The sequence below is a fragment of the Sorex fumeus genome, unplaced genomic scaffold (assembly GCF_029834395.1).
Source record: "Sorex fumeus unplaced genomic scaffold, SorFum_2.1 ptg000005l, whole genome shotgun sequence".
Taxonomy (NCBI): domain Eukaryota; kingdom Metazoa; phylum Chordata; class Mammalia; order Eulipotyphla; family Soricidae; genus Sorex; species Sorex fumeus.
Genome location: NW_026606062.1, coordinates 7,511,057 through 7,534,198, shown reverse-complemented (window position 1 = coordinate 7,534,198; position 23,142 = coordinate 7,511,057). Strand labels below are relative to the sequence as shown.

General features: G+C 58.8%; 1 protein-coding gene across 1 annotated transcript in view; it reads right to left on the bottom strand.

Annotated features, from left to right (window-relative positions):
• Positions 1 to 15,142: 15,142 nt before the first annotated feature.
• Positions 15,143 to 23,142, bottom strand: part of ARMC9 (armadillo repeat containing 9) — a 64,725-nt gene continuing 56,725 nt past the window's right edge. The window contains exons 19-20 of the mRNA XM_056120811.1: positions 22,291 to 22,395; positions 15,143 to 15,262 (exon numbers count right to left, since the gene is read on the bottom strand). Coding sequence (XP_055976786.1) covers positions 15,143 to 15,262; positions 22,291 to 22,395 — 225 coding nt within the window. The remainder of the gene's footprint in view (positions 15,263 to 22,290; positions 22,396 to 23,142) is intronic.

Here is a 23,142-nt window from a genome sequence, read left to right as displayed (position 1 = left end):
TCCTGTGGCTCTCTCCTGTGGCTTTGTTTCAGTGATCTGTCCCGTGGCTCTCTCCTGTGGCTTTTTTTTTTTCTTTTTGGGTCACACCCGGCGATGCTCAGGGGTTACTCCTGGCTCATGAACTCAGGAACTGCTCCTGGCGGTGCTCGGGGGACCATATGGGATGCTGGGAATCGAACCTGTGTCAGCCATGTTGGCTGCGTGCAAGGCAAACGTCCTACCTGCTGTGCTATCACTCCAGCCCCTACTTTTAATTTTTTTTTTTTTGGGTCCACCTGGTGATGCACAGGGGTTACTCCTGGCTCTGCACTCAGGAGTTACTCCTGGCGGTGCTCAGGGACCATATGGGATGCTGGGAATCGAACCCGGGTCAGCCGTGTGCAAGGCAAACACCCTACCCGCTGTGCTATCTCTCCAGCCCCTCTCCTGTGGCTTTGTATCGTGACTTTCTCCCGTGACCTGTCCCATGGCTCTCTCCCGTGGCTTGTCCTGTAGTTCTCTGCACTCAGGAATCACTCCTGGTGGTGCTTCGGGTGTTTTACCCCCACCTGTCAGGTACTGCCACCATAGCAGCCCTGACCCTGAGCAGTGCATAACCTTGTTCCCGTTGCTCTTCGACAGGGTGTAGGGTGACTGTTTCACCCCCGGGTGCAGTTAATCCTGTGTGCTCTGAGAGGCACCCTGGAGTGTAGCTTTAGGGCGTAAGTGTGATTACAGTCTGAGTCGTTTGTGGAGGATTCGAGGTGCCGACCCGCCGGGGCGGACAGAGGGTGCCTGAAGCGTCCTGTCCTCTCTCCTGCTAGACTCTGCCAGCTCTTGTGGAGTTTGGACCAACTCAGGTGCAAGAGGGGGCCCCCACGGGGTGCCGGGGACTGAACCTCGCTGGCCGTGCACAAGGCAAGCGCTCGACCTGCTCTGCTCCCTCCCTAGCTCCGCCCTCCAGGCTTCTGGGGGGGTGTGGGGGGACCCCCTGACCAGGTGGGGAGGCTGGGCGGCTGGCAGGAGCTGGAGTCTGGGCAGGGGTGACAGTGGGCAGAGCAGGGAGGAGGTCCAGGTGGCGGCTCTCTGCTTGGGGCCGTTCCACGCTTCCAAGGTGCCGATCCCACCCAGCCTCTGCTCCGCTGTTAGCACAGCCCACAGTCCCGGGGAGCACAGGGACCCCCGCAGTGGCCTTCAGGCAGGCGGTACTCTGATCCCAGGGCCCAGGAAGATCGGACAGTGGGCAGGGCAATTGCCTTGCACATGGCCAACCCCTATTCGATGCCCCGCACCGCATTTGGTCCCCTGAGCACTGTTCAGAGTGATCCCTGAGCACTGAGCTGGGAGAAATCCCTGAGCACTGCCAGGTGCGCACCCCCCCCCCACCAAGCCCCAAAACAAACAGAAAAATAAAAACCAACCAAAAGACGAAAGTATTTTATTTCAAAGTCTTTTTTTAAAGGAGTCCAGATGCTGCCCCCCACCCTGGAGGTCAAGAGCGCTTCTGGCCACGCAGGCTACTGGATCTCCTTCCTGGGGCCCGACACGGTCCCAGAGGGGCCCCACCTTGTGACGGGCCTGGGGGACTTATGGCAAAGGGGGCTGGGGGCCGAGGCGGTGGGCCTGCACCCCAACTGTGGGACCAGGAGGCGCCGCTGAGTCTCTGGTTGGCCTGAGGTCGGGGTGAGGACGGCAGTGGGTCCGCTGTGCCACGGTGACTGGCAGACGGTTCCCCGCGCCACACGCTGTCTGTCCACGGGGTGGGCCCGGCCTCTGCGCATCTGCCCCTGCAGCTGTGGCCTCACTTCCTGTGGGGCGGGCTGCCTGCGGGGAGAGGGCGAGTGGTGCCGGCTTGGCTCGGGACAGAGCCCGTCTGTCCCACACTGTCCCTGCCCTGCCCTGCGGGTGCCCTCCCGGCCCTGCCCTGTCCTGCTGGGCCCGAAACCTTCGGGGAGCCCGGCTGGCCGCAGCGTGGGGGGTGCACACTGTGGTGGGGTGGAGGCCGGGAGACAGGTGCACAGCAGACAGCAGGGAGGGGTGGGGGCAGCCCCCCTCCCCCCCACCCCCCTGCCTCTGAGGGTGACTCACTCCGGCCTGTCCCTTTGTTTCACGTCTCTCTCTCTGGTCTATTATTTGTCTATTATAAGCCCTTAGAAAGGCCCCAGTTCTAAAGGGACACTTGGGGCTGGGAGACTGGAGGAGGGGGAAGGGGGGAGGGGGAGGGTGGGCCCCAGGCCCTGCCCAGCCCATGTCCAGGCTCTGGAGCAGCTGCTGGCCCCAGTGGACAGTGGACGTCTGCCCCCACCCGGAGGCCCCACTCAGGCATCCGATCTCAGCGTGGCTGGGGCCCCCCAAAAACCAACTGGCTGGGGTCCCCCACCAACATTGAGTCCTTCAACAGTCCTGGAAGTGCAGTCCCAGGGCAGGGCAGACACCAGTGTCCCTGTGGAGTGGGGCAGGGGTCCCCGACTTACTGTGCAGGCCCCTGAGCGGGGGCGTGGAGCTGGGGCGGCCGGCCTGCTGGGGTCCCCATGAAGAGAACTGAGGGGCCGGGGCCGATGCCTTGGCCTTGGGTGGGTTCAAGTCCAGGATCTCCGGCGTCCGGGGGGTCCGGGGCTTGCAGGTGAAGGCAGATGCCAAGTCCCTAGAATGGGAAGGTGAGTCCCGAGTCACAGGGAGCCCAGGGTGGTGAGTGGAGGCGGAAACCCCTGTCCACAGCTCACGCTCTGGGGAGGAGCACAGACCAGGAGCCAGGCCGGCCCAGAGCACCATGCGCAGGGGCTGTATGTGGGACCCCCGCTACCATGCCTGGCACCACAGGGTCCTTTGAGCATGACTCGGAGTGACCCCTGTGGGGGCCGGAGAGATAGCACCGTGGGGAACCCGCTTGCACTGCACATGGCTGGCCTGGGTTCAATCCCCAGCTCCCCACATGGTCCCCCGAGCACCACCAGGAGTGATTCCTGTGCATTGCCGGGTGTGGCCCCAAAACAAAATGAACGAAATGGAGAGGAAGGGAGGGAGGGAGGGAGGGAGAAGGGCCAAGGCAAGAGCACAGCAGGTAGAGCATTTGCCTCACATGGGTTCGACCTCTGGAGCCCCATATGGTCCCTCAAGCCTGCCAGGAGTAATTCCTGAGCACAGAGCTGAGAGTCTAAACAGTAGTGAGAAAAGGCCCTTTTCTTTTTCTTTCTTTTTTTTTTCTTTTTGGGTCACACCCGGCGATGCTCAGGGGTTACTCCTGGCTCATACACTCAGGAATTACTCCTGGCGGTGCTCAGGGGACCATATGGGATGCTGGGAATCGAACCCGGTTCTGCCGCGTGCAAGGCAAACGCCCTATCCGCTGTGCTATTGCTCCAGCCCCCAAGAGGCCCTTTTCTTGGGAAAGGTTGGCTGCAGGATCAAGGCAGGGGAGCAGAAGGGGCGTGGGGCTGACATCTGACCCTTGACCCCAGCTTCCAGGAAGGCCAGCGCCCCAGGCTCAGTGGCCCAGGCACAGTTGGACTAACGGGTGACCATGACGTCACCTCCATGGCTCCTACCTGGACATCAAGGCTGCGGGGTGAAGGGGGTCAGAGCAACGCAGTGAGGGGGGGTGGGGGGGAAAGAGGAGATCCTGACTAGCCGATGGGGACACATGCCTCGGGCTGGCTACGGGGGGCCCAGGGACAAACATCCATGAGTTTGAGGAAGTCCGTGCTGGACCCCGAGAAGACAGAGTGGACACTGCCCCCTGGTGAGGGCTGGGGCAGGGAGGAGAAAGGGGCTGCTTAGTTGAGCTCTGTGGTGGGGACAGAATATTCCAGAATCTTCCAAAGCGGGTGGGAGTCCGTGGCGGAGGGCTGGTCCTCCTCCTTTCCCGCATGCAGCAACCCAGGACGGAGCTGAAGTTGAGTGAGGGGGGCGGAGCGGGGGTGGGGGGGGCACACTCGGGTCAGCCCCAAGGGCCCGAGGGGTCCCCCCCACACTGTGGAGAAGCCGGCTGGGGGAGGGGCTTCCAGAACACAGGCTGGTGTCCTGCCCCCTGCAGCTGGCTCTGGGGGGCGCTTCTGGGGGGATGGAAGCAGAAGGGGGTGTCGGCCCTGGGGACCGAGGACCGTGACACGTGCTCAAAGCCCCAGGCCCCAGAGGAGCTGTGGCCACGGCTGAACCATTAGCCGAAGGCCTGGCAGTTCCCCCTCATTGGGCCTCTACCCAGCCCCCAGACCTTGCCAGAAGCGTGAGGACCCCCACCCCAGGAGCAGCCCGGCCTGGCCCAGGGGCTCCGTGAACCCCGGAAATGCCCCAGGGCTGGGAGCAGAGGAAAGAAAAAGGTTTTCCTTCCTGGCAGGAAGCTGGTGCGACCCTCTTCCCTCTGCTCCCCTGCCCTCCCACCCCAAATGCCAAGACCCCTGGGGTCAGGCCCAGCCCCAAGAATCGACGCAGAGTGACGGGGCAGTGGACATGGTCCCCAGCGAGAGCCCAGGAGCTGATCAATGCCTGCCCACCCCGCCCAGCCTACCTGGTGGTCTCTGAGGCCCCAGGACCCCGGGACACCTCCCTCGGCGAGGCTTGGCGTCCGGCTGGCACCCATTCCCCGGGCCTGGCGTGGAAGGCAGCTAGGGGCAGGAGAGACAGGTCAGTGGAGGCCCAGAGGATCCCGCACCGTGGGGGCCCCACGGATCCCCCTGGATGCACCTGCCGCCAAGGTGGACACGTGTGTGGTCAGAAGCGGAAGCCCGGGTGCTGAGGGCAGGCTCTGGGGCCCAGAGCAGCGCCCCCACTCCGTGCCTCCCCCGCCAGTCAGCAAAGGGCCAGCTAGGTGGGAAGACCGCTGGCCCGGCACTGACAAGGACCACTGACAAGTGGCCCTCATGGGGACCACTGTGCCACAGCCTACTGCTGCCCAGCTGCCCCTGTGACCCCCAGCTGCCACCATGACCCCCAGCTGCCACCATGACCCCCAGCTGCCCCCACATCACCCCCGGCTGCCCTCATGACCCCCAGCTGCTCCCCATGACCGCCAGCTGCCTCCATGACCCCCAGCTGCCCCCACCATGACCCCCGGCTGCCCCCACTATGACCCCCAGCTGTTCCATGACCCCCAGTTGCCCCTACCATGACCCCCAGCTGCCCTCACCATGACCCCCAGTTGGCCCCATGACCCCTAGCTGCCCCCACCAGGACCCCCAGCTATCCCCATGACCCCAGTTGCTCCTACCATGACCCCCAGCTGCCCCCATGACCCCAGCTGCCCCCATGACCCCCAGCTACCCCCATGACCCCAGCTGCCCCCACCATGACCCCCAGCTGCCCCCACCATGACCCCGAGCTGCCCCCACCATGACCCCCAGCTGCCCTCACCATGACCCCCAGTTGGCCCCATGACCCCTAGCTGCCCCCACCAGGACCCCCAGCTATCCTCATGACCCCAGTTGCTCCTACCATGACCCCCAGTTGCCTCCATGACCCCAGCTGCCCCCATGAACCCCAGCTGCCCCCATGACCCCAGCTGCCCCCACCATGACCCCCAGCTGCCCCACGGCTCCCCTCAGCACACCCCAGGGCCATCAGAGGCTGACGTCCAGATGCCCAGCGCTGGGGCACCAGCATCAGTGTCTCCCGTGACTTGTCCCTTCCTGCATGTGTAGGCCCGGCCCCCTGCCCACACCCGGTCTGCTCGCGCAGACTTAGTGCCCCGCAGGGACCCCTGCTCCCTCTGCACCTCCAGGGACTCCCTGCAGCTCTCCCCGTGCGCTCACTTCCGGAAAACTCTCGACCCAAATGAGACACCTGCGTCTAGAACGGGCTCCAGGGTGGTGCCTGGGCAGTGTCCCCCAGGACGGGCCCCTCACTCACTCCCAGCAGCCCTGAGAAGACCCCCAGGAGTGCCGGCCACGCGGGACGTCCCAAGGGCCCTGGGGTACTCATGGCCCGTCCAAACAGTGGCCGGTCCCTTCCAGGTCACCACCTGTCAGGACCCCACCAGGAAAGAAGCTGGGATCTGAGTGGGGTGTGAGCATGCCCGTGTGTGAGGGAGGCGTGTGTGTGAACACGCCTATGTGTGAGGCAGGTGTATGTGCGTGTATGTGTGTGTGTGTGTATGTGTGTGCACGACCAAGTGTGAGGCAGGTGTGTTTGTGTGTATGTGAGAATGCCTGCAGGATAACATTGATTTGACTTTTCTTCCTTGCCACAAGGAGCTTAGATTTATCAGGTTACACCCATCACAGTGCTCCTGAGTCACTCCCATTCCTTTGTTTATTTGTAACCACTTCTCTATGCTCTCTTCCCCAACCAGTTAATCAGCTTTTCCCCCTAATCAGACTCTGTTAATTTGTAAGACCAGATCCTTCTAGGACATTGAACTTGTATTGTAAGTTATACATCGGCTTCCCCCTCTCCTTATGTCTTTTGAATAGTTTACTTTAAAGCAACGTCCTTTTTGTATAGACACAGGAATACAGTTAATATTATGCTTTTGTAACTTGGGATTCAATTGGCTTCGAAGATTATTCACTCCCGGGCATCTGCTTTCTCGACTTAAGCCTCAGTTGCCCTTAGTTCCTAACACCCCAAAAGCAGGGTCCCGACGAAGGACTGAATGGACTCAGGGCAAGTGGTGAGCTACCCTGGCATTGAAATGGGCCAGGCCAAAGTGCCACTATTCTTAACTATTAAGTTAAGAGTTTGATCATAGACAAATGCTGTCATGATCCAAAAGTAACGACGAGACTAGGACCCTGCTAGGGATAAGAAAGACTATCTGGCCTGAGCACTGTAGTCTGAGATTGAGATGGCCCTAGGAGAGCAATTCTATAAATTTAAGGTATTTCTTACTGTATCCATACCAAATGATTTATATTGTGTATGCTTATATGTTTGTTGGACAAGAAGAGGAGAAACATACCCAGGGAATTCCGTTCTAGGGTGGGTCGTTCTGCTGAGAGAGTGTCTGTCCTAGAAGCGGCTTTCCCCGAGGGAAAGAACTTTACCCCTACTGATTGTGACCACACCTAAGTGTAAGCCCCAACCCCTCATGGTCTGGGGATTTAACTAGACTGTAAGAGGGGGCTGGAAGATCAGGATCCAGACTCCAGAAGGAGAAGGAGAAAGGGGATCCAGATCCCAGAGCGGGAAGGAGGATGAAGGGGGATCGAGAAGGAGAATGAAGTAGCATGGGGGAGGAAGAAGCAGGAGGAGAATCAGAGGAGAATGGAGATGGGATTGGACTAAACTGCAACGGACACCAACCAGTCTGGCCCTCGTTTCCTTCCTCCCCTGCCCATCACCATCGGCCTCCTCGGGATGGGCGAAGCAGCCTGAGACTACGAGACTACCGAACGCAGGCGGCGGGGAGAGACAGAACGCTGCTTCCCTTTTTTGTTTTTTTCACAGACGCCCATGTGTAAGGCAGGTATATGTGTGTGTGTGTGTGTGTGTGTGTGTGTGTGTGTACATACCCATGAATGAAGCAACACCCCTGTGTGAGGCAAGTGTGTGTGTGTGTGAATATGCCCATGAGAGGCAAGTGTGTGTGTGTGTATGTGTGAACACACCTGTGAGCGAAGCAGGCAGGCAGGTGTCTGTGAACACGTAAGTAGGGAGGCAGGTGTGTGTTAATGTGTGTGCACAGGCTGGTGTGATTTTGTAACTGTGAATGTGTGTGAGAATGTGAGTGTGTGTGGGTACAAGGCAAGTGAGTGTGAATGTGTGTGAGCATGTGAATGTATGTGTGTGCATGTGAACATGTGTAAGTGTGTGAATGTGAGTGTATACATGTGAAAATGTGTACATGTGTATGTGTGTGTGAATGCATGTGTGCATGTGTGTATATGAGTGTGTGTGAGTGTGTGTGTGCGTGTGTGTGAGAGAGAGAGAGAGAAAACATACATGCATGCGCTGAGTCTTCCCTGGGACTAAGCACTCTTTCCTTTTTTTTTTTTTTTTTTTTGGTCACGCCCAGTAATGCTCAGGGGTTACTCCCAGCTCTGCACTCAGGAAAGACTCCTGGTGTTGCTCGGGGGACTATATGGGATGCTGGGAATCGAACCCGGGTTGGCCACGTGCAAGGCAAACGCCCTACCCGCTGTGCTATCGCTCCAGCCCCTCTTTCCTACCTGTTGGGTCTAGACGACACAGGGTCACACAACCCAGGATAATCTTGGTTGCTGGGGAGAATGAGGACAACTCCCCCCGGGACCATGCCCTGCAGACCCTAGGGGTGCGTGTCCCCCCCACCCCCAGCCCTGCCCTCGGTTCTGCTGCCTCTGCTTCCGAAGGACGCACCTTCCCCCTGGTTTTAGGGCCACACCTGCCGGTGGCCCAGGACTGACTCCTGGCCCTGTGCTCAGGGATCTCTCCTGGTGGCGCCCATACGGGTACCACGGATTGAATCCGGGTTGGTCACGGGTGAGGCAAGTGCCTCTCACTGCACTATTGCTCCGGCCCCAGCACAGACCTGCCCACAGGTGGCGAGTGGCTGGGGGGTCCCGTGTGTCCCCTTGTGGTTTTCCCTGGTGCCGACTGAGGCGAGGACCAGACTCCACAGTAGTCAGCGTGAGGCCCGGGGGCGCAGCCGGAAGGGAGTGTGGAGGCCAGGGCAGGGAGCTGGATGGGGCTGGGCTCAGTAGGCATCGCTCAGTGGGGAGAACTGCGCCCCTCAGAGCAGCAGACGCCCCCTTGCCCTGCGAACTGCTTCCTCATAGAGACGGAGGTGGGTGGTGGTAGTTGGGGGCGCAGCGGCCCACGGGGGCGTTCAGGATGGCGTGGGCAATGGAGGCCCAGCACATGGATGGCTTGTCCACCCAACAAGAGAGGGCAGGTGAGGCTCAGGGGTTGGGGGGCTCTGCCAGGTGTGGTGGGATCCCGGAGGGCGAGTATGCTGGAGCCCACCGAGGGGGCGTGCTGCAGTAGACCTGGGTGGGTGGCCCAGGTGGCAGCTGGGGGTGGACATGGAATGGGGTCCACACGACCACACAGCGTGGCCCGGGCATCAGGCAGGCAGCTGATCGTCCTCAGGGAAGAGGCCCGCAGACACGGGAGACCCCAAGGCTGAGACCTCTGGGGTGGGGGTGGGGGGCCCTGCTTTCTGGGGAACCAGCAGAATCTGCTGGGTGGAACATGGCAGTGAGACCCTCATGGCCAGCTGTGAGCCCGCACCCAAGGGCAACCTACACTGGGTGCTTCTGGGAGATAGGACCCATCCCCTACACACACACACACACACACACACACACACACACACACACACACACTCTCTGCTGTTGTGTCCTTCTGGCAGAGCAGGGTGTCACCAAGGCCTAAATCCCCCACAGCGACTACTGGGCCATGCAAGCTGACAGAAATGGAAATCATGGAGCCTCCGATGTAGTAGGCCCACGTGGCAGAAGTTTGTGGGCACCTAAAACCCCAACTCAGGGGCTGGAGCAATAGCACAGCGGGTAGGGCGTTTTCCTTGCCCGCGGCCGACCCGGGTTCGATTCCCAGCATCCCATACGGTCCCCTGAGCACTGCCAGGGGTAATTCCTGAGCGCAGAGCCAGGAGTAACCTCTGTACATCACCGGGTATGACCCAAAAAGCAAAAAAATAAAAATAATATAAAATAAAACCCCAACTCGGTCTGCAGAAATCCCGAGGTGAGTGGTTAGATTCATGGGCACAAGGGCCAAGCAGCACCTCGAAACCTCCTGCTCAGAAGCCCCTCCCCCGGCCCCCCACCGGGGACCCGCTACTCCCTGGGACCCCTCACTTCCCGGGACCCTCCCTTGCTCCCTGGGACCCCCCTTCCCTGTGCCCAGCTGGGTGGGATGCTGCTGGCATCTACCCTGGAGATGTGGGGATTGGTTGGGGGGGGGTCTCCCAGTTGTCCCTCCCCCTGGAGCTGGGGCTCTGTCCTTCCCGTCTGCGTGGAGATTGGGGTCTCCTCTGCCTGCTCACACCCTTCTCATTTCCTCTTGAGAAATGAAGAAACCTTGGTGCATTTCTGACTCCGGCCATGCCTTCTGCCACCGTCTCCGCCAGACTCGCCGCTGGGCCTGGCCGGGATCCCGAGGGTCGCGGGCTCAGCCCCCACCCCCATCTCCCCAAGTGCTCAGTGGCCGGGACATGTTCCGGACATGCAGGCCTGCACCTGACGCTCGGCTGAGCTCAGTGTCAGAATCGCACGGTGACCCCAGTTGGGAGCCACGCGACAGGTGGGCGATGGCTGGGCCTGGGCCTCCCCCCAAGACGGGGTTGCCTCCGGGGGCTCTAGACACCCCCCCACGCTGCCCACAGACTCACGTGAAGAGGACACGCGAGGCGGGGTGGCCCCGGGCTCACCCCCCTTGTAGGAGGGGAGAGGGGTCGGGGGTAGTGCCGGGAAGTAGCCGTTTCTGGGGTGCCGGGCCGTCTGAGGAGACGCCGGACAGTCTTGGAACCTGGGGAGGAGAGACGGAGCCGTTAGTGCAGGGCCATGGGCCACACACAGACACAGAGACCCACACAGAGACACAAGAGACACACAGACACACACAGAACCACACAGAGACACAGACACAGACCCACACAGACACAGAAAACCACACACACAGAACCACACAGACTCACACGGAGACATACACATAGACACGCACAGACACACAGAGACACAGACACAGAACCACACAGACACACACACAGACACACAGGCACGCACAGACATACACACAGATAAACACAGAGACACACACATACAGACACACACAGAGATACAGAGACACACACAAACACACAGAGCAAATAGAGACACACAGACACACACACAGAGACACAGAAACAGACACACAGAGACACAGAAACAGACACACAGAGACACAGACATAGACATACACAGACACACACAGACGCACACAGACACACACTCAGGCACGTGCTGGCCTCTGAAGTCCTCTGGCCGCTGCTGAACCCACGTGCCCTTGGTAACGGTCTTGGCAGCGCCCGGGAAGGTGTGCCGTCCCTGATGTCACCCGCCTCGGGCGCTCGCTGGCACCCTGCCACCCTCTATTTGCCTTCCAGTGACGGGGAGCAGGACCTGTCAGTCACGCAATGCTCGGGGTGGGGGCCGGGGCGGCCGCACCCCTTCCCGGGCTTCTTTCTTTCTTTGTTCATTTTTTGTCTTGGGCCACACCCGGCGATGCTCAGGGCTTACTCCTGGCTCTGCGCTGGCAGGTTTGGGGGACCCTATGGGGTGCCGGGGACTGAAGCCGGCTCGGCCATGTGCAAGCCAAGTGCCCTCCCGGCTGTGCCCTGGCTTCCTGCCCGTCAGCTCCAGCACCGCGGGAGGCGAGTCCCTGGAGACAGGCTCAAGGCTGGACAGTCCCAGCTGCCCCTGAGCCCCGGGGGTGGGGGTGGGGGCAGTGAGCAGCACCTCCACCCCCCTGGAGTCTCAGAAGTGACCTCTGTGATGGTGCCCCCAAAGGTCAGGGGGAGTCGTGGGGGGAGGGGGCCCGGAGCTGGGGGGTGGCCTCAGTGTCACCCTGGGACACAGGAAAGACGGTACGGGGGTCCCCGGGGGGACATCTGGGTGGGACTGGGAGGCGTGGACGTGGCTGGCCGCGGGCGCAGGACAGCCAGCCCTTAAGTGGCCTGCAGAGGTGGCCGTGGCCGTGGGCTGAGACAGGATGACGGTCGCAGAAGCCGTCGGGGGACAGAGGCCCTGGAAAAGGCAGGAGGGGGAAGATGGGTGGAAAAGTTAAGCGAAATGACCAGCCCCAGGTCGGGCGAGGACCTAGGGCAGGGGCAGGGGCGGAGGGAGGCAGGCGGGGTCGGAGGCAGGGGTGAGGGGGTCCCTGGGCACCGAGGCATTATGCCCAACCTTGGCTACAAACCCTGCGTTCTGGTGAAAATAACCCCAGGCAGTTTCTAGAAGGTTCTGCCCTCTCTGCTCCCGACCCAGCCACTCTCAACACTGGAAACCTGGACAAGTTCTCTGGTGCCGCCGTCACAGCCTCGCCTCGTGGTGCTACAGGGCTGGTGGTCCCGGCCTTTTCCTCGGGCCTGGGGCTCTGCCTCAGCTTACTGCGCTGCGACAACACGGCCCCCCCCCCCCCGCCCCCAGGATCTGTCTGTGGGCGTCTGGGTCTCGGGAGGAACCCACAGGTGGAACCGCCTCCTCCTGGAGTCCACGAGGCAGAAAGACGAGACTCCCCCGACCACGTTCCAGACACAAGGAGTAATGGGCGGGTGCGGCTGGACACCCTCGGAGACAGGTTTTCTTTTTGGTTTTTGGACACCCCCTGGCAGTGCTCAGGGCTTCCTCCTGGTTCTGCACTCAAGGGTCACTCCTGGCGGTGCTCGGGGGACCATACAGGGTGCCAGGGATCTAGCCTTGGTTGGCCGTGAGAAGGCAAATGCCCCACCCACTGTGCCTCCTCCTTTAAGGAGGTGACGGCACCCCCGCCCCCAAATGCACACTCATGTCCTTTCAGAGGCCAGAACTCTCATTCTGGGTGTCTACAGCACTGAGCACACCACACTGTTCGTTTTTTTTTTTTTTTTGTGGGTGGGGGAGTGGGACACATCATACAGTGCTCCTGGCTCTGTGCTCAGGGGTCCTGGAAGACCCTGGCGGTGCTCAGGGGACCCGAGGGGGTGTTGGGAATTGAACCCAGGCCAGCTGTGTGCAAGGCAAACGCCCTACCCACTGGATATCTCTCCGGCCCCCGCACCAGGCTCTGAGGCGGCAGATGTCTGGGGGTAGGCCCAGGGTGGGAGCGGAGGAATGGCCCTAGTAAGGGCGCGTTCAGCAAAGCAGGGACCAGCTGCTCCGGCCAGGAGAAATGTCCTCTCCTTTCTCCCACAAAACAAGAACCAAAGGTGCAGAGTACCCGTTGTTTAGATCATCCATTTATTCGAGTCTCCTCAATTCTAACAGAAACAGCCTTAGGTCGGTGATGTTTTTCTGAAGCCAGGGGCATACACCCCAGAAGGAACTGAAATAATTTTATAAAAAGTTAATGATTTATAAGAAATTTAAAATTTTTATTTTATTTTTTTTCAGTTTTTTTGGCTATTCTCAATGATGCTCAAGGGTCCCTCCTGATTCTATGAACTCAGGAGTTACTCCTGGCGGTGCTTAGGGGACCAGATGGGATGTCGGGGATCAAACTTGAGTTGGCTGCGTGCAAGGCAGGTGCTTTGCTATCACTCCAGCCACTATAAGAATTGTTTTCAAAAGTAAATAAACTATTATTAAATTATGGCCAGTGTCTCAGGTGCTATCATTTGACTGAGGATAGAATGGTTTTTTTTTTTGGCTTTTTTTGGGTCACCCCCAGCGATGCACAGGGGTTACTCCTGGCTCATGCACTCAGGAATTACTCCTGGCGGTGCTTGGGGGACCATATGGGATGCTGGGAACCGAACCGAGTTGGCCGCATGCAAGGCAAATGCCCTACCTGCTGTGCTATCACTCCAGCCTCCTCTTTTTTTTTTTCCCTTTTTGGGTCACACCCAGCAATGCTCAGGAATTACTCCCGGCTTTGCACTCAGGAATTACACCTGACAGTGCTCAGGGGATCATATGGGATGCCAGGGATCAAACCCGGGGTGGCCGCATGCAAGGCAAATGCTCTACCCGCTGTGCTATCACTCCAGCCCTGGGATAGAATTTTTTTAATTTTTTCTTTGTTTCTGGTTGGGGGGGCCACACCCAGTGGTGCTCAGGGTTTACTCCTGGCTCTATACTCAGGGATGACTCTGGTGGGGCTCAGGGGACCATTTTGGGTGCCGGGGATCGAACCTGGGTCAGCTACACAGAAGGCAAGTGCCCTCCCCACTGTACTATCACTGGGCCCCAGGATCTTCGTATTCTTGGGAGGTGGGAATCCAGATTCTACAAATCCTTCTAACATTCTATTAAAAAAAAAAAAAGCCAGGATACACGGGGCACATAGACTACAGATGCCTCATATCCCCGGCCCTGGGCTGGAAGCCCTCTGTGGTCATAACCTCTGGACAGTTCAGCAAAACAAACAAGATGGTTGTGTGCATGGCATGCAGCAGGTGTGACCGGCTGCTGACGACCACTGCCTGGCTCTTCCCTGAAACATTTCCAGCTTTTTCTGGAGGTTACAACAACAGCAAAATTCCGGTTGTAGGTTTGAAGAGAAGTATCAATTAAATAAGCAGCTATATCGTCGTTTATAAATATTAGTCTTTAGGGGCTGGAGCAATCGTATAGCAGGTAGGGCGCTTGCCTTGCACACGGCCGACCTAGCTTTGGCCTCCCACAGCCGACATTGTCCCCTGAGCACCTCCAGGAGTGAGTAATTCCTAGCTACAGACCCAAGAGTAACCCCTGAGCACTGCCAGGTAGGGCCCCCAAAACCAAACCAAACACCCCAAATTAGCTCTTTAGAAATAAAAGCCTTGAAATAGAAGGCAGAGGCTGACGCTTTCAGATGGAATCAAACAGCCCTGAAGTGATTCTTGGGCAAGTCCCAGATGGGGAACAGGACACGGGACGGTGGGGTTGGGGGGCTCGGGTGCCCCCGGCCTCGTGGCCCCAAGCTGCATGTGGCAGGTCCTGTGGGGACCCCTCTCAGTATCACGGGCAGCTGCTGGCACCGCCCCCCCCCCCCCGACTCCTGGAGGACAATCCCCAAGGGTTTTGTCTACAGGGAAAGAATCGGGAACAGACCCCTGGTCACACCCGCTACTCTCTCTCTGATGCCCCCATTGGCACCTGCTTCCTTCTGGCTGCATAGTAAAGGGCACAGCAACCTGGACGAGGTGGCCCCTGGACAGTGCAGCCCACAGGGGCCAGGCTCCAGGGAGACCCGTTTTGTTTGTGTCAACAGGGACTGGAGCAAAGGGACAAAGAAGGATTAAGTCACAGCACCCTGGAGGCGCGGCCAGCACCTGCGCTCCCTCCGGCCTTTCTTCAGAAACGGCCTCCACCTGCCCTCGGCTCCTCGGGGACCAGGGCGGAAGTGGCCTTGGAGAGCCACACTCCACAGCTTCTTGGTCTGCAAGAAGAAACGTGGGCTCTGGCGGAGGGAGGCTCACCTGCTTCCCTCCAGAAATCCCCGAAAGAGGAAAAAAAAAAAAGGAGCGAAAAATGCTTTCCAACGCTCCGAGTTTATTTGGCATGTTAGACACGTGCCGCTGATGATGCAGAATGAAGCTGAGAGACACACACGCGGCTTGCGCCCAGACTTACACGGGGGCCCCGGTCCTGTGTCCGCCGGGGGTCACGGGCCGGCGCAGGGGCTCGTCCCGGCTCCACCGCCCGCCGGGTGGCCCCTTCTGCCTCGCCTTGCCTGTGTTGGTCATGATCTGCGGGAGGAAAGAACAGGGTGACAAGGAGGTCACGGGTCACCCAGAGCAGCCAAACATGGGGGGGGGGCAAACCCCTCGGTTGGCACATCACCTAGCAGTGTGAATGTTTACAAAAAACAATTCAATGAAGCCAGGCTGCGGGGGGGGGGGGGGTGGAGTGGGGAGGGGGGATGGCTTGAGGGCTGCAGCAGGTGCCGGCCATGCAGAGACCCCGGTGCTCAAGCATCACTGTGGGGGGCTCGTGGCCTGGCACTGCTGGGCCCAAGCAGCACCAGGTTGACTACGGCCAAGAGTGGCCCCTGGGCCAGTGAGGACTGAGTGAGTGAGTGTGAGATTCAAATGGGGAAATCAACCTCGTGACAGGAAAGGGGTGGAAAAGCAGTTGAATACACAAAGCTTGGAGAGGATGGAGCCTTGCAAGTGAGAATGGGTGAAAGGAAGGATTTATTTCCATAAAACAAACAACAACAATTAAAAAAATAACACTTTCACGGGTGCGGGAGGAGCAGTAGAGGGGTTGAGGAGTTTGGCACAGGGCTGACCCCAGTTCCACGCCTGTCACCGCCTATGGTCCCTGAGCCCGGCCAGGAGTGACCCCTGAGCACAGAGCCCGGAACAAGTGCCGAGCGCAGCCGGGTGTGGCCAACCCCTCCCCACGACCCCGCAAACATGTAAACAGAAATCAAACATTTTCACATAATGAGAACAAGAGGGCCGTGAACAGGCAAGTCAGGCAGAAATGTGGACAGCAATTCACCAGCTCAAAATTTCCCTTAGTAACGAGTCGTCATACCAACCTGGGACACAAACCGGGCAGAGAATCCCCCAGAGCCGAGTCACCAGACAAAAAGCACCAGCGGGAAAAGAAAGGAGCCACCACCCACTTAGCCAGGAGTTAGGGGCTCTCCTGCTTTTACCAGGAGTGACCAATCTCTGACATGACGTGGCTTCCACGGGTGACATCGGCGAGCTGCCCCTCCAGCGCCAAGGACAAAGGTGGGGACTTGGAAAACCACTGGGCATTTGCTATCAAGAATCATAAAATGTTTGCACCCTGGGGTTGCAAAGCCCAGTGGAAAAAAAAATGACAAAAACAAAAATATGCCCCCAACGCAGAAAACGTCCAATTGACAAGTTTTTTTTTATATTGATTTTTATTTATTTATTTTTGCTTTTTGGATCACACCCGGCGATGTACAGGGGTTACTCCTGGCTCTGCACTCAGGAATTACCCATGGCGGTGCTCAGGGGACCATATGGGATGCTGGGAATCGAACCCGGATCAGCCGCATGCAAGGCAAAACGCCCTGCTCCAGCCCTAAGTTGTTTGTTAAAAACTCTGGTGGAGTCAGAAACAGGGAACTGCAGGGAAAGTGTGGCTGGTCACTGAGAACAACGCTCGTGGCCACACACCGTGAGACTCGGGACAAAGGACGGGGTTTGCTTTATTATTTTATTTATTTTTTGCTTTTGGGGTCACACCTGATCATGCTCCGGGGTTACTCCTGGCTCTGCACTCAGGAATTACTCCTGGTGGTGCTTGGGGGACCATATGGAATGCTGGGGATCAAACCTGGGTCAGTTGCATGCAAGGCAAACACCCTCCCTGCTGTACTATCGCTCCAGCCCTAGGGCTCACTTTAAACACGGGTGACAACCAGGTTCTAGCACCGCCCAAAGAGGCACCTTCACCCCTGCTCACAAGAAGACCTGGCAGGACGACCCTGGGGCCAGATGACCATGGGTGTGGGCAGGATCGCGGGCGGGGACGCACAGTCCTTCTGTTCCCCATGGTTCTTTTTCCTCTCTTTATTTTTTGGGGTCACACCTGGCGGTGCTCAGGGCTTACTCTCGGCTCTGTGCTCAGGAATCGCTCCTGGCGGTGCTCAGGGCCTCTACGGTGCCAGGGAATCAAACCTGGGCCAGCTGCAGGCAGGGCATGCTGTCTCTCAGCCCCGCGTGCCAGGTTTCCTGTTAATGACCATGAAAGACCGTTTGGGATGGAAGCCGCCGGAGACCGGGAGAGACGGGACCATTGGAGACTGGAATGTTGGAGAATGCGCTTTCCTGGCCCGAGCCTTACTGTGAACACAGCCCTAGGCGCAGGGCAGGTGGGAGCCTTTCCAGCTTCCCGTCAACCTCAGGGCCTCAGAATTCGATCCCTCCCTGCAGCAGGTTGACCGACCCGTGCACGGTGGCCAACTAGATCATGGAACGCTCAAGGCACAGCCTGCGTGCCGCCACAAGGCAACGGGCCCGGCGCCCCACAGAAACCAATGCTCAGACTGGTCACGGAAACTGAGGGGCAGGGCAAGGGGCCACAAGGGCAGTGACCCTGACTCATCCAGAGGGGCTCGGCTTGCTTGTGAAGGATCCTGCTGCTGAAGCCAAGGGCAGTGTCTTAAACACCACACACACACACACACACACACACACACACACACGCGTGCATGCACACACATGCACACACATATACATTCGTGCGCACACACGACTACACACACACACTTGAACACACACATGCATGCACACACATGCACACACATGAACATGCACACACACACGCACACACATGCATGCACACACATGCACACAAAAACACATACATGCATACATACGCACACACATTTACACATACCTACACACACGCACACACACGCAGATGCACACACATGCACATGCACACATGTTCACACATACACACACGCACACACATGTTACACACACGCACGCACAAGCACAAGCATAGTCTATGACCGAGTGTGACTTTTCCAGTGGTCAAAGACCAAAGAACATGTCACTTAAGGCACAAAACATATTTCCTAGGCACTGGGGCTTTATTTGTTTGAGGTTTTGGGGCCACACCCAGCGGTGCTCAGGGATAACTCCTGGTTTGCACTCAGGATCACTCCTGGCAGGGCTTGGGGACCATACGGGATGCCAGGAATTGAACCCAGGTTGGCTTTAGGCAAATCCCTACCCGCTAACTTTCCTGCACCGAAGAGTTTGAAATGCCCCAAAGCCTACAATCTCATTCTCTTCTTTTGCTTTTGTTTTAGGGGCCAAAGCTACTCTGCTCAGGGGCTATTCCTGGCTCAGTGCTGGGGTCTGCTCCTGGGGGTGCTCGTGTGGCACCACTGGCGGCAAGTGGGGGACTCGAACCCGGGCTCCTGCAGGCAGAGCCTGGCCTGGGTCTGGCCATTTTCCCACCCCCTACAGTGTTTGTAGAAAGTCAGGAAAGTGTTCACAGAGTTAATAATCCTCAATTCTTTTTTTTTTCTTCTTTTTGGGTCACACCTGGCGATGCACAGGGGTTACTCCTGGCTCTGCACTCAGGAGTTACTCCTGGCGGTGCTCAAGGGAGCATATGGGATGCTGAAAATCGAACCCGGGTCAGCCACGTGCAAGGCAAACGCCCTGCCCGCTGTGCTATCACTCCAGCCCAACAATCCTCAATTCTTTTACAGTGTCTCCCACATTAAGTGTGGGCTCAGAGAACGACTTCTATTAAAGAAGAAGAAACATAATTTGGCCAAATGCACAGGAAAGACTGATCGTTACTGTCTGGAAGGGACTGTACTCCCAGCTGCTGGGAAGAGCTGGACCCCTGGCATGGGACAAGCAGATATGGACGGAAGCCAGGGCTGGGACACAGAGTTTGGTAATAAAAACCTTATGGGAAAAAAAAAAACAAAACCCACAACAACCAACCCCCGATTTTTCTCTTGGTGACATTTGCCTCTTTTTTGGTTTGGTTTGGTTTTGGGGCCATGTCTGGCGATGCTAGGGTGTTACTCTTGGCTCTGCACTCAGGAATCACTCCTGGTGGTGTTCAAGGGACCCTATGGGATGCCGGGGATCGAACCTGGGTTGGCTGCATTGAAAGTGATCGCCCTACCCACTGTCCTCTCTCTCCGGCTCGGCTCGTATCAGCCAATTCTTTAACATCGAAAGAACTTGACAGTGATTTCCTTTCTCATTTTTTTTTCTTATTTTGGCTTTTTGGGTCACACCCGGCGATGCACAGGGGTTACTCCTGGCTCTGCACTCAGGAATTACTCCTGGAGGTGCTTGGGGGACCACACAGGATGCTGGGAATCGAACCCGGGTTGGCCACGTGCAAGGCAAATGCCCTACCCGCTGTGCTATTGCTCCAGCCCTCCTTTCTCATTTTAACCCAGCGCTCGCTCTATACCCACTCTTGCATTTTCTTATCCTACAAGAATTCTTCTGTGAGCTGGAGACCCCCCAGCCCGACGCTGCCCTTCCTTGACGGAATGTTCTCAGTGGGCAACGGGCAGCAGCCAACCCAGACGCCGGTCAGCCGTGGGCTCCTGGCCTGGCCTGCTGCCTGCAGCCCTTCTCTGCAGGGATGGAGAACACCCATCCGCCTCCCTGGGCCTTCTTTCTGGGGAGGACCGTCTGGGTGGTGCCACAAGAACCACAGAGAAGCTGGGACGGGCACCCCCCAGGATCCCTACCCGGCACCCTGGTGGAGCCCGGATGTGCCCACCGCCAGATCCCCAGCTGTGCCCCCTGCAGCTACAGCCTGAGCACTATGGACCCCTCCTGCACTCCCCAGCGACTTTTAACGCCTTAGTGTGGGAGAGCAGGACAGGGCCGAGACCACTCTGACCTCCCTCGGGGTGGCGGGGGGCCAGGGAAACCCCTGCCAGCCCTGTCCACAGTCCTGGCGCCCACATCTGCCAACCTCTGCCAGGCCCCAGCTGCCGCGCTCTGGCTCCTGCTTTCTGCCAAGGTCAATGAAGTCGCCGGAATATGACCTCCGGACACAGTGTTGGCAAGAGCCCACGGCACCTGGCTGCTCTTGACAGATGTGCCGTCTGCCTGGCACGCGGGAGCGGGGGGAAGGGGGCCGTGGCACGGGCTCCCCCGGGAAGCACCTGCTTCCGGCAGGAGCCCCCAGTGAGCAGGTGCATCTCAGCCCGGGTGAGGCCACCGAGCCTCCACTGAAGCCCGCCACAATGCTGGGGGGGGGGGGGTGCGGAACAAGGAGAGCTGAGCTGGGGATGGAAACTTCCAGCGGCTCCCGGCGTCCACAGGCTCAATCCTAGGGCCAGTAACTGTGACTTACAGGGAGAAGAGTCCCCATAAAATAGGTTTTAGCGAAGGTTCTTGGGACAGAATGTCCCAAGTCCAATAACAAACGTTCTCAGGGCCCAGGACTGGCTGCTGAGTCGAGGTGAGTGTCACAAGCCAAGAGGTGCCCGCAGCAGCCTGGTAGTCAGGAGGGGGGCCCCAGTCCTGACCACCCTGTCCCTGACTCATGGACACTCGGTCCAGAGCCGGAACGAATAGACTGCAGACTGGGGGTTGTTGTGGAGGGCAGTTGTGCTGGGAGCCCAGGACGCGGGGACACTTGCCTCTCCCGGGTGCCAGGAACTCTTTCTGGGCTTCATCCTGGGTTGTTCTGGGCCACACCCAACGGTGCTCGGGAAACCATATGGGGTGGTGGGGATCGAACCTGGGTAGGCCCTGTGCAAGGTGAGCACGCCATCTGCTTCCTGGCCCCCACTATGCTTTCCCGCCCAAAGCAAGTGATAGCATGAGGGGAGCACTGTTCATAGAGCTGCTAGAGTCTGGTGGAACCATCCCTGAGGTTTGAGGAAGAGGAACGGGGCTTAGAATGCCTGAGATGGGGTAAGCTCTTTGATACCGTTAATTGAAGATCTTCCCGGTGCCTCACCAGTCTGCACCACTTACCAGTACTTGGTACCACTAGCCAATCATCCGTACCACTAACCAGTCCTCTGCACCACTAACCAGTCATCTATACCATTAACTAGTCATCTTTACCACTAACCAGTCCTCTGCACCACTAACTAGTCACCCATACTACTAACTAGTCCCCCACACCACTAACTAGTTATTTGTACCACTAACCAGTATTTGGTATCATTACCTGATTCTCTGTTCCACTAACCAGTCACATGCACCACTAACTAGCCACTTGTACCACTAACTAGTGCTCTGTACCACTAACCAGTACCCTGCACCATTAGTCACCCACACCACTAACTAGTACTCTGTCACTAGTACTCTGTCCCACTGCCTAGCAGTCTGCATCATACCCAGCGCTCTGCGTCTTGCTTCCTTTGCTGCTAACACTCCGCTGTGTCCCCCCCACAGGGCGAGGGGCACGTTGAGAGGCCATGAGATGGGTGACAGGGGACCCCTTGGTGACGCACGGTTCCTCATGGCTGTGTCTGTGGGTGGGGGCGGCTCTGTCCACGGCCGGGTGTCCATCAGCCTCCAGAGATCTGGATCTCCAGAGACCCCTACAGAGGCCCTGCAGAGCCTGGACAGCCCCTCGTGGCCTGCCCCACATCTCCCCCGTGCAGCCCCTGCACGCCGTCGAGGGGTCCGGGTAGACTCAGGATGGGGGGAGCCGGTCCTCTGCCTCAGTTTACCTCCTCCTCTCACCGAAAAGCGGCCCGAGGGAGATGGAGCCACACTGCCACTCTCGAGGCTGCCCATCGCAGCTGCCCTTGGCCGTCCTGACAGTAGGGCGAGGCCCAGGCGGGAGCCCTGCCCACTGCCCGCTCCTGCTGCTGTGCTCAGGACCCGCGACCAGCACAGGCTTCTAGGAGCTTCTCCCTTTCCAGGTGGTGCTCAGGGACCCGGCGCACAGCCGGCCTCTCCCACCACACATCAGCACCCGGACCCCCAGGGGCTGCGCTGACACCCGGGACTGTCCCCATGACTGCCCCGTGAGGCACCCTGGCCAGCCCTCTGCCTCTGGGTAGCTCCCTGCTGGCCCGTGTCCTCCTGTCTGGAGGGGCCACACTCCAGAGTGGGCAGCACGGACGCTGTTCCACAGGCCTGGAGTCGCCTGGGCCTCGGCCCCCCGAAACCGCCCTAATCCGGTTCTCAGAGCCTTCTGGTTCCCTTCTGCCCTCAGCACACGCTTTCGCCCTCATTCCCTCCCGGGACCCCCCCACCCGGTACCCATCAGGTACCCCACAGCCACGCCCCTCTCCCCGCCCCGCTGCCCGGGTACTCACGCCCAGGTACTCGGTGGTCAGCAGCTTCTCCCCCGCCAGCTCCCCCAGCTGGGGCTGGATCAGCTCGTCCTTGTCCAGGTCGGCTTCCATGGTGTCATGATCCTCCTGTACAAAGAGACACGGTGATGGCCTGGGGCCCCTACCTGGGGGTACCCCCCCCACGCCGAGCCAGCCCCGGGACCACGAGGCTCTTGGTCCCTCCATGAAGCCCATGGGCTCGCCACTATATATATATTTTTAAGTGACGCAAGTAATTTACATTGAACAAAACTTGCGTAGAATTCTATTGGGCTGGAGAGACAGCACAGCGGGCAGGGCGTTTGCCTTGCACGTGGCCGACCCAGGTTCGATTCCCAGCATCCCATATGGTCCCCTGAGCACTGCCAGGGGTAACTCCTGAGTGCAGAGCCAGGAGTAACCCCTGTGCATCGCCGGGTGTGACCCCCCCAAAAAAGAATTCTGTAAGAGAAGAGGAGGGGAGATATGTTTGGGGGAGAACCCGGGCTTCTCCAGAGGGCACATAAGCAAGATGAGAGAACAGACAAGCTCCCTGGATGTGTGCCCAGGGCAGACATGGGCAGAAGACCAGCCTCCGCCCGGCGCCTTAGGGAGCCGGGGCCCCACAGGGGTGCAGAGCCGGCCACGGACCTGCTGCCCACTGGCCAGGGTCAGAGGGGTCCTGCTCTGGGAAGATGGAGTGAGACACTCTTCCCAATATCTGGCCCCCTGTGTGACCCCAGAGACTGGGATGAATAAGGCTGGCGAGGCGTCGTGGACACGGGGGGGGGGGGCTGAGACCCAGACTTGGAGGTGGTCACCCCAAACCCTCGACGGTAGAGACAATGGAAGCTC